This window comes from Meriones unguiculatus, chromosome 11, assembly GCF_030254825.1.
Source record: "Meriones unguiculatus strain TT.TT164.6M chromosome 11, Bangor_MerUng_6.1, whole genome shotgun sequence".
NCBI classification, from domain to species: Eukaryota; Metazoa; Chordata; class Mammalia; order Rodentia; family Muridae; genus Meriones; species Meriones unguiculatus.
Genome location: NC_083359.1, coordinates 105,911,999 through 105,924,185, shown reverse-complemented (window position 1 = coordinate 105,924,185; position 12,187 = coordinate 105,911,999). Strand labels below are relative to the sequence as shown.

The window sequence follows — 12,187 nt, the reverse complement described above, 5'->3', positions numbered from 1 at the left end:
GATGGAGAGATGGGAAAAACAGAAGAGCAGAGTTGTGCCTGTGCTGTGGAGAGAGGTGAGACTGGAGACACGACAGCAGTCACAGGTGTGAGAGAGGGCTGTGGGCAAACATGCCCTTGCCCATCGGGGTCAGCAGGGTGGTGTGCAGCAGCCTGGAGCTTAAACAGATTCAGACTCAGCTCCCAGCACACTGCCAGGCTGCAGTATCACCTGGCTATGAGCAGTGATGAAGCCCGAGATGAGGAATGGTTACCCTTCTGGATTGGACCTCCTCGGAGGACCACCATGGACTGTGATGCCACCAGAGGCCCTGGTGGTGTCTATGGTCCACGCTGCTGCTCCAGTCTGTCCTGAAGCCTGCGATCCATGTGGACATATGCAGTCTGTGCCACTGACTGAAACGTAGGTGATGTCCTTGGCCTTTGCTGCCTCGGGTCCATGTTGATATGAGTGGCCTGTGTAGTCACTTTAGGCCACGTTGATATTTGTGGTCCATGCAGCTGCTGGCCATGTGTGGGTCCATGGTCCTGATGAAGCAGAGGGCCATGACCCATGTCGGTGGCACATGTTCCCATCCAAAGCCATGCAGGTGTCCACGGTTCATGCTGCTGCCTCCTGGGGGCCATGTGGAAGTGAGTGGCCCATGCAGCTGCCTGGAGCCATGCTGATGTCCATTGCCCGTGTTATCATTAACATCTGAGGCCTTCTTGAAGGTCCATGGTCCAGGCTGCCTCTGAGAACCTTGTTTGGGTCCATGGGCCTACTGCAGCCAGAGGCTATGTTAGTGGTCTGTGATGTCGACAGCTCTACAGAAGCCCATGATCCATGCTCCCTCTGACTGTCAAGAACAAGGAAGCTGCTTTTGCAGAGCTATTGATGGCTGCAGGCACACAGTTGAGAAAGAGGGACATGGAGGGCTTCTGTGACAACTCCCCCCACTCCCAGAGGAACAGTCTAAACAGGAAGCCATCAGAGGCCTCTTAAAAAGTGTGGTGAGGATGCTGAAGTGTAGCTCTCTACACTTGATGGCATCTGGCGAGAGTGTGAGAGAAGGACTCAGTTATATTTAAGGGCAGGCCACAGAGTTTGACCATGACGGGGTTGTGAGGGTGGGGTGGGACAGACATGAAAGGACTGGGAAGTGAGTGTGATGGCGTGTATGATGTCAAATTTCCAAAGAATTAACAAAAATATTGTGTTGAAAACAATATCACTTGGGTGTGCAATGATGAGTAATTCAAATAACCACAAGTATTGATTACATAATTAATACCCTAAACTTGTCCAAATATTCCATATTTGCCTTCATGTAAATGAAGGTATGGCTTATTGATACAGTTTAAAACATGTAACTGCCAAAAATACAAAATGGATGGCTTAAGACTCTTCTATTATTTTTCCTCAAATATAATTTCAGACTGAGTTTTTAATACATTTACTCTGCAATCCTGAAAGTTGCTGAGATTATTGGTCTATACCAGATACAAAGGGACAGTGTTTTCTAAATTCTCCTCTAGTAAATCTACCCCCTATTAAGCACCAAAGTTCCAGTTTAAAATATTTCCCCCTTAAATGGATAAAAACAATTTTATATGTAAATTAAAGAAACTGTGTTCGTCTTCAGATTCCAGGTGTATTTAATTCACCTTTCCGCAAACAGCCTGACCCATGGGAGCTGCGGCTGCAGAAGGTGAAGCCTCTACCAGAGCCATCGGGCCCTGTTAAAAAGAGCAAGTCCTGCCACAGCCTCAGAAGCTGGCTGGCCTGCACCAGTGCTCGCTCCTTTCCTCATTCAGCAAGCCTGCCGCCCATCGACAGGAAGCGGTGTCAGGTACTGTGTCTGTCTGTCACTACTCCCTCATCCTCCTCACTCCTCTCCTAGCCCTTTACCGTGGTAAAGTGGGCCTGTTATGACATCCGTTAACGTCACCCAAAATGCCCAAAGCACTGTCCATTTTTGTAGCATCAGGTTAGTTAATGCTGTTGGTTGACCACTACTGACATCACCCACATAGGAACTTTCTATCTTGCCAGCCTCAGCCTCTTCAAAACATTCTCCAATTTATTTTCCTTCATCCCATCATGCCCTATTTCACTCATCACAGTGTCCTTAAGACCTATCAGAATATATCAGAATGTCATTCCTTTTTAAATTATATACATAAAATTCCAGCATGCATGTATATGCTTGTTTATCCATTCATGACTCAAAGGTATGATCACTGTTTTGTTAGCTACATTAAAAACACCTCCCAAACCTGCACACTACACACATCTCAATGAAAGAGCTCACACATATTTTCTTCTATCCTGTGGGAAGCCTTTTTCCTCTTTCCATGGTGTTACATGATTAAAAATGTTTTGTAGTTGAGGGTGAAGTTTTTTCTTATAAAGACAACTTTAGTAAGAAACATGTCACTTTAAAGTGGTTATCAGAGAAGTTGGCACGTAGTTCGCCGGTTTTGGACATGGAACTGAGCACGGATTACTTAGAACACAGGTTGCTGCTCTGTTACTGCTGGAAATGTGTTCATGTGCTATCCAGCTGACTTGATGTAAGCTGTTGTCAGATGACATACATATTTATGAACTATTTTAAATGTGACTTATGTTTGAGTCACTTAAAAAGTGCCACTTTGAGGATTGGAGATGCTCCAAAGGTTCCCAGCACAGGTGGAGAATCTTGACTCTCCTGGAGTTGGTGGAAAATCCCTCCTGGACTTCAGGGTAGGCATGGAGAAAGGGAAGGACACTTGCTACAATCTAAAGAGTCCCAGAGGGAAAACTTTGTGGGCCCTTCAGTACTTCAGCTGCAGAAGACAGATGCCAACAGCTGATAGCGACCTGCAGCTGGGTTGGGTTTGACTCTTGACTGTTAGACCTCTGTGCATTAGCTTCCTGCACACATAAGGGCCTAAGGCAAAGTGAATTTGCTTTTCCTTGGCATCCCCAGGTCAGTACCTCTGACTCTAGTCCACTTAGGAGTGCAGTCAGGTGTCTGCCAGGCTGTGGCTTCCTCTGAAGTCTTGAGTGGGCTGTAAGGGACAGAAGGGCAAGGAGATCCTCTTGGTTGGTTCCTTCATCTACATGCCTAGTTGTTGCCGTTATTGTTTTTCCTCACAGTGTCCAGCCCACAAAGTTGCCATATAGCATGGCTGCTGGCTTCCCTCAAAGGGAGCCATCCTAGAGAAAGAGGAAAGCTCTCAAAAGCAGGATCTCAGAAGCTGAACTTGACTTCCCATGCTATGTGCCCCACTGTGTTTATTCAAGATGAGCAGGCTGTCTTCATCAAGGATGAGAGACTACTCAGCAGAGACTCTCATGAAGCAGGGCCTGCTGAGGACATTCCTAGAGGGTACCTTTCCCTGCCCAACACCAAGTCAGCTCTCGCTAGGACTGCCGGTACTCTTTCCTACACTGCTTATCCGAGATGTATTTCTGTTCTCTGTCCTCAATTGCCTTTATTTACATAGTTTCCTCTCTTAAAACTACTAACAGAAAAAAAATACTGTTGACTGATATTTTTACAACTTTTTACAGGGTGTTGTAAAACATCTCTACTGATATGTACATTATATTCATTTCTCACTTCTTCCTCTTTTCTCTTCTCTTATTGGTAGTCGTTTTCTGTTCTTCCCTCCTTCCTCCTCTCCTCTACCTCACGATCCCTCTTTCTCTGCGCATGTTCTTCCATCATAGTCTTTCTCACATCCTTTCTTCTTCCATCTTTCTGTAATGCACTTCCTTTCTTTGCGTACTAGCCTTCTTTCCTGTGTCTTCTTTTCCCTCTTTTCTCGTGGCTTTCTTTTTATTCACAGTAGGGTTGTTTTCTATTGTTTTCTGGGCCACATCTCCTTTATTCAGTAACAAAGGTGCCTACACACTGAGGACATTAACGACTGCCCGATGCCAGTGTCTGAACACAGCATTTGGAATTTGGAAGGGGATTTCCTGACTATAGAGGACAACACTACACACCTTCCAGAGATTGTTGGTTGGAAGTGATGGCCATAGAAATATCTAAAACATGAAGTTATATCCAAAGTGTAGCAGCCTGTGCTACGTCAGGAAGGAGTGGGACCAGGCACTCCTGCGATCCGAAAGGTGGCATCAGGGACTCGGCAGATGTCGTTCCCTCACCAAGGAGGTGAGCCATCGAGCTCACAGGCAGTGTGCTGGGGTCTGAGACTAAAGACCAGGAGAGGAGCTTACTCTCATTGTGGCACTGCTTAAACGAGGTTCTTCTGACTCCCTGTCCTCCAGGGAACTCCTAAGGTCCTGACAGACAGCAGGGGAGATTGGGGGTGGATGTGTGTTTGCATTCCTACAGAGGGTTAAAACTTCTGCTGAGGAAACTCTAACTTCACATGGGGGCTGACCTGGTCAAAGTCTCAACTTTTAAACTTTTATTTATTTGATGTTTTTATCATCTAAAAGCCCTTTAAATTCTCTTTTTGAAACCAAGAGGGCTTCCTGCTACTTTTGAGCAGTATCATGTTTTTATTGCCACACAAGAGTGTTGCACTGTACTTCCTAAAGGGAACCTCAAGTTATGGTTCTCACTCTGTCTTACACAGTGGCCCACAGAAGCGACTAACACCTATTCCACAACCAAATATCAATTCTTCAAACCACTGGATTTGTCAAAAGGCAGAAGAGTCCAATTTAAGACTTGTGATGTCTTGATAGCAGATTGGAATGGGGGTCGTGTATCTTTAAAAAGCAAACTTCCAATACAAATCCATTAACAGCTTTCAAATAGAGCAACCCTCGTGTCCAGCTGCAGAGAGTCCTGGGTGATACTGATCTGCCATTTGTGTTATTTACGGTCCATGACTTTTATGGTAACTGGTTCCTATTATTGGTTTCTATTAATGTAAAACATAAGTGAACATAAATGAGGCGTGAATCATTTCTTTTTATTAGCCCACAGTCTTCACCCAGTGCTTGCAGAACCTCCAGCTGTGTCTTCTTAGTAATAACCTATCTAAAGGAGACATTTTTAAGAATATGGAATGTCATTAGAAATCTTTGTCCATTTTGTATTATTCCTCTCCAACACAATGGTGAAAAAAATAGCAAATAGCACGTTGTAAATGACACAGCACATATCTGCACTGCCTTTGGCTCACTTATGCTGGTCAGGATGCTGGCTGGCCAGCCAGTGTGCTTAGGGTCCTACAGTAACTAAGTCCTCACCTTACTGGACAGGAGTCACCCTGGGCTCCACTGTGGGCTCTCTCCTCCCAGCTTTAGCCCTGAAAGACTGCTCTTACTACCAGAGCCACTGAGAATCCGAATTCAGATTAAAAAAAAAAAAAAGGATGAACAGTGTGGCATCTGTGCTTAGAGAATAAACAAGTAAACACAAGATTTGGTGCCCACATAAAGGCTTTTATTTAATACATACTAGAACCTTTGGAAAATTAATGTTCATCTCTTTTCATGTTTTTACTAACGTAAAAAGAAAAAAAATACACACTTTAATTGTATTGGATGCAGTGTGCAAATAAAGTTACAGCGTAAAGCAACTGGAACCATGGTTTGCTGGCCCCATGTGAAAACCTTCTTGATGTGGTGAGGAACTTTTGCCGAGTCTGAAACAGTTTTAAGATGATCACTTTAATGAGAGAGAACAGCGCTAGAAGATAAGTGATAGTATTTTTTGTTTGTTTCTTTGCTTTTTCAAGACAGGCTTTCTCTGTGTAGCCCTGGCTATCCTGGAAATTGCTCTGTAGACCAGGATGTCCTTAACTCAAGAGATTTGCCCTCCTCTGCCCCCTGAGTGCTGGGATTAAAGGCATAAGCCACTACCACCTTATTTTTTTTTTTTGCTTGTTATATTTCTGAGAAAAAAAATTATTTGAAAATGATTAAATAAACTTGCTATGTTTTGCAGAAGTTTAGCATCACAATTGTCAACGTGCCTGGGCCTCTCCCATGGTGAAACACATTTGCCCTGTTTTTTTAGGGACCCTTCCGAGACATCAATGAAGTTTGGCAGCAGCGTTATAAGCCTCTGGAGCCCACGCTGAGGATGGCAGAACCCATCAACCACTTGCAACTGGCCAGAGAGGCATTGAAGGTAGAGGAAGAGATGCGCAATGTGAACGACAAGATGTGAGTACTTAGCTGGGCCATATTTGCTGACGTGCTTTTAGTGTGCAGAAAGGTAAAGTCCCTCTGCCTGCTTAGAGGCAGTCATTCTCAGCACACAATGCTGTGGGAGAGAGCAATATTGATGGTAAAAATGTATACTCTACTCACAGGCAAATGTGAATCTATATGCTCTCCCCCTAACTGGCATTTGTATGTGTGCTTCTCAAAGGAGAGGAATACCAGTGACACTTTCAGAGGGACAATGACAGCACATATTTATTTGTGATGCTTTCAAAATAACACATAATAAAACAAATACATCTTCTGTGGACTGCTTGTGTTTGAACACAACAGTGCAATGCAGGGTTTTTTTTGTTGTTGTTGTTTTGTTTTTTTTTTAGTTAGGAAATGAAAGAGGTTAGTTCATAACTGTGGAGGATAAAAGCGTGGAGGCTAGCACAGGCTCCATAGTCTTTACCACTGTCAGCCCAGTCAGTGGTAAATTGTTTTAATAGCATTAGCGACATGGCTCTTAACACAGAGCATCTTTCTCTTTGATGTTTCCTTTCTCTTCTGGAGTTTTGCCCACAGCAGTCCTGTGTAACTTATAACAGATCATTGTAAATCCAGAATGGTCTTATTGTTATTATTGTTATTATCCTAGACTGTCTCATCAGTATTGCACTGTATCTTACAGTATTTTAGCATTTAATGTACTAAAAGATAATGGTAATAATACAAGTGATTTTAATTATGATGTAATAATTGAGTAGGATATAAATTACTACTATAAATTCCTATATAATAGCATACTATAACATATAAAATGCCATAGACAATAACTACTAACCATCACTGTATGGAACATGGCAATAACTCTTATAATAGTAATTACAAATTCATTAAAATGTGTTTTACAAAGAAACAAGAGTGACCTTTCTCCTTCACTGTGGATTTCGAACATTACATCAGTCAAGAATAATACATATGACTAATTAGGATAAAGAAGCTTTAAACAAATCCTGAGTAATAAAAATCTTCAGAAACTTAGATACAAATAAAATGGTCACACATTCTAAGGGATTAGCTAGGCTTTCCTTTTAGAACCACTATTTATCATGAAAATGACTGTAACATATGAGTAGATTGTGTCAGTATCTGATCAAGTTAACCCGATGTATCAAAAATTAAAAAAAAATGCCTTTGCCAATTAGTTTTGGGGAAAATATATAGATTTACCTCAGAAATTACATAAGATGTTGCTGCCCAAATTTGAGCAAAACATTTAGCATAGTCATGAATATGTAAACAGGAGGTATGTCCTAAAATTATTTTTGCTTTTATTTTGAGATGGTGCCTTGCTCTGTAGCCTAAGCTAGTCCTAACCTTGGCTTCTCCTTCCTTGTCCTCATTTGTGCTAGTCCCAGGTCTACCACTATTACAAGCTCAGGATTACTTTTCTGTTTTCAACAATGCAAAGCTTAAGAAAGGGAGGACTAACTACCAGCACTGTTGGTACTGCTGGCTGTCCCACTGATGCACGTGTAGAGGTCAGTGTTTTCTAAGGTATCATGATGCCTTCATTTAGAGTATTTTTGGTCAGCCTTGAAAGATCAAACATCAGTGTTATCCCCAAAAGGAGATGCTTGGAGACTCCCTACAGAACACTTGTAAGTAATGTGTGTCCCTGTGATCTTTATACCTGCTGAAGCCTTAGGACACTGAGGAGGATTCTGAGATTAACAAGCCTCTCAGAAACAGGGTGAGTCAGAACTGCTGAAGAAATCATTGAGAAGTTCAGACCATTTAAGCTTTTAGCAGCCTGTCTAAGCAAGTGCTTTCATGGCTTGAAATACAGATGCTTTGTAGCTTTTTCTGAAACACTTGCATTGTGTGTGGTGGATAACCCCAATTTTGTCGTGTGTAGAAATGTCAGCTCTACGTCTCTGCTTATGATAATTTCATGATGAAAGTACCAGAGAGATGTATTTTTAAATGTGGGGGACCCTCTTCCTACATTTACAAATTACCATGAGAAGTCAATGAAAGGATGTTTGTTACCAGGCTACGGCTTGTTCAGTGACCATCTATGTGTCAGTCAGGATCCAAGGGCCACAGAGGGAGCACTTCATGTGTGGTTTTGATGAGAGCACCTTTTGTTTTCATGTTGTCATCAAGCTGGCAGTGCATTTTATTAGGAGGAATCAGAATGGCATGAGTTCAAATCTTGCCTTCACTTCAGCTGTATGCTCTTATGATTCCCCTAGATCAGCATATCGAGGGGAATCATAAGAGCATATGACTTGCCCACATCAGCAGGATGCTCTTAATACTCTTAGGAAAGTAATTTCACCACTCCATGCCTCTATTTCTTGGTCTGTCTGAAGTATAGGAGTGTTACCTTAAATTGTATTAATGAGAGCTAGTAATTTAGAAGCATCTAAATAAAAACAACCATTAATTATTGGGGCTGGAAAAGATTGCTTAGTGGGTAATAATATTTGCTATGTAAGCCGAGGACCAGAGTTCAGATCATCAGCACTCTGAAAAGGTGGCCATGTGCATGTATGAAATAAACAAACAACATAAAACAAAAAAATGTCAAACAATGCCAAAATGATACAAAAAGTTCACAAAGATATACTTTAGCTCATTTGGTGTTGTCCTACTACTCTGGGCATGAGATCTACTCTACAGTGTAATGCATATACCCAGTGAGACACCATTGGAGAAAACTAATTCTTCCTTTGTCAGGGTCTATCAGTTGCAGAAAGCTTCTTGGTTAGGGGTGGGATCCTGTGTCCACTTCTACCTCTTCTGGGACCCCACTGGCTTGAACCTGTGAAGGTTTTATCAGTGTTGCCAGAGCCTGTATGCGCTCATCTATGTGTCGTCCTGGTAAGTCTAGAAGACACCGTTTCCTTGGAGTGATCCACCACACCTGATCTTTAAACCTCTCCACCTCTTCTGCATAGCTTCCTGAGCCTTCAGGGAAGGGTTTTGATGATGACATTCCACTTAGGATTGCGTGCTCCAAAGTCTCTCAACTTCCTTAAATTGTCCAGCTGTTGGTCTCTGTTAATTTCCAACAGTTACAGTTCAGTGAGGCTAACCTGTGAGCATAGCAGAATGCAATTTGGAATTGTTTTATTGCTATGTTCATTTAACAAAATAACAGTCGTATATTTTTCCTAGACCCGTTTCCTGTTTAGTCATATGTTCTTGGATACTTTAGCAGTGTTAGGTATGGGTTTCAGCTCATGGAGTAGGCCTTATATACAATTTTAAAAGTGATTTGTTGTTCCTGTAATGCCTATGCCACTATCACACCAATATTTCTTGAAGACAGGTCGCTGTTGTAAGTCATAGGATTTGCAGCTGAGTGATAGTGATGATTACATTTCTCCCCTGGTACTGTGCAGATTACCTTCCAGGACCCTGATTGCTAATCAATAGTTTTTAGTTGTGTACCATCTCCATGTCTGTGTGTTTGATGACATGAGTGTTGTCTTTTACAATAGGGCCTTACTATCAGGTTGTGTAGAGCAACAATAACCCTGACAATAGCTTCTGATGTTCGCTGGTTTCCATGGAGCCCACTTGGCGGACAACAAGATATAACCCATTCCTGGCACTGAAGGTTTTACTTGGTAGCATAAGATACATAGTTGGGGCATTCTCTCCCCTATTATTAGGTGACTCAATTTATATTTCTTTCATTTATGTATACATTTTAGAGGGCTTCAATAGTAGTAGGTTTCAATATGTTTTTTTCAAGTGACCTTTAGCATTAGTTGTCCCTCCTGTCCTTCCATCCATCTCCCTATTTAATCTTCCTATTCTAATTTGTTCTTTGTATCTCCCCCATATATTACATTTCTTCCTTGGCAGATCCTCCTCCTCTCTTTACTGTTCTTACTAGGTACCTAACCTCTATAGTTATTCAGATTATAGCACAACATGTAGAAAACTTCCCACATGTAAGAGAAAATATACAACGTTTACTGGGAGAAGTCTGGAGTACCTCACTTAGAATTCTGTGTAGGTGCAAATTTCATTTTAATTTTATTTTTCTTAACTAAAAACTTTGCATTGTATGAATGTACCACATTTTCATTATCCATTTATCAGTTGATGGTCATCTATGCTGCTTCCAATTGCTCTAGCTATGATGAGTAGAAAGCAGTAATGAACTTGGCTTTCATGGGACTGCTAGTCAATGCTGAAATACTTCTAGACCTTTTCTAGTGTTTCTAAAGGTCTGCATCTTCTCATAGGCACTATTTAGGCAAAATGTTATATGAAAAGGTTAAAAACTAGATTAAACTAGCAGCAGCCTTTTAAAAGACATTAAAATATGCTACATATGGATAAGATCTGTGTTTATCATTAAAGAATACTAAAAAGCAAGGGAACAATCCATTGCTGATTAACAAAAGAATACCGTGGACATTTATAATTTCCATGTTTCTGAACTGTTATTGTATATTATGATAACAGGCATTATCATATATTTTTTGTTTCCTTTACAATTCAACTTGTATTTGTAACTCACTTATTTTAACTACTAGCACAGTGTTCAGCATTTATTACTCAGCAGAGCCCTTTTAAGTTAAAATCAGAAGTGAAAAGGAGGACATAACATCAGACACTGAGGAAATCCAAACAATCATTAAGTCTTACTTCAAAAGCCTGTATACCACAAAATTTGAAAATGTAAATGAAATGGACAATTTTCTTGATAGATTTCACTTACCAAAGCTGAATCAAGACCAGGTAAATAAATTGAATAGTCCAATATCCCCTAAGGAAATAGAAGCTGTCATCAAAGGTATATCATCCAAAAAAAAAAAAAAAAGCCCCCACGGCCAGATGGTGTCAGCACAGAATTCTACCAGACCTTCAAAGAAGAGTTAACACCAATACTCCAATACTCTTCAAACTATTCCACAAAATAGAAACAGAAGGAACATTACCAAACTCATTCTATGAAGCAACAGCCACCTTAATGTAAACCTCGCAAAGACCCAACAAAGGAAGAATTTCAGGCCAAGCTGATGCAAAAATACTAAACAAAATACATGCAAAATGAATCCAAGAACATAAAAAAGATATTATCCACTATGACCAAGTAGGCTTCATTCCAGGTATGCAGGAGTGGTTCAATATATGGAAATCCATCAATGTAATCCACCATATAAATAAACTGAAAGAAAAAAAAAACACATGATAGTCTCCTTAGGTGCTGAAAAAGCATTTGATAAAAATCCAACATTCATTTATGTTTAAAGTCCTGGAGAGATCAGGGATACAAGGCACTTACCTAAACATAGTAAAGAGAATATACAGCAAGTCTATAGCTAACATCAAACTACATGGAGAGAAACTTAAATTAATCTCACTGAAATCAGGGACAAGGAAAGGCTGCCCACTCTCCCTATATCTCTTCATCGTAGTTCTTGAAGTCCTTGCTGGAGCAATAAGACAATTAAAGGAGATCAAGGGGATTCAAATTGGAAAGGAAGAAGTCAAAGTATCACTGTTTGCAGATGATATGATAGTACACATGAGTTACCCCGAAAATTCTACCAGGGAACACCTATAGCTGATAAACACCTTCAGCAAAGTTTCTGGGTGCAAAATTAACTCAAAAAAGCAATAGCCCTCTTGTATACAAAAACAAATGGGCTGAGAAAGAAATAAGGGAAACAACACCCTTCACAATAAAAGATATAAAGTACCTTGGTGTAACTCTAACCAAGCAAGTCAAAGACTTGTATGAAAAAAACTTCAAGTCTCTGAAGAAAAAAATAGAAGAAGATATCAGAAGATGGAAAGATCTCCCATGTTCATGGCTTGGCAGGATTAACATAGTAAAAATGGCCATCTTACCAAAAGCAATCTACAGATTCAATGGAATTCCCATCAAATCGCAAACACAATTCTTCCCAGACCTTGAAAGAAAAATTCTCAACTTCATATGAGATAACAAGAAACCCAGAATCACTAAAACAATTGCCTACAATAAAAGATCTGGAGGTATCTCCATCCATCATCTCAAGCTGTAATATAGAACAACAGTAGTAAA

At 40.8% G+C, this 12,187-nt stretch overlaps 1 protein-coding gene across 1 annotated transcript in view; it reads left to right on the top strand.

Annotated features, from left to right (window-relative positions):
* Spata17 (spermatogenesis associated 17) overlaps positions 1-12,187 on the top strand; it is a 177,464-nt gene that overhangs the window by 112,563 nt on the left and 52,714 nt on the right. The window contains 2 exon segments of the mRNA XM_021638233.2: positions 1,625-1,831; positions 5,972-6,120. Coding sequence (XP_021493908.1) covers positions 1,625-1,831; positions 5,972-6,120 — 356 coding nt within the window.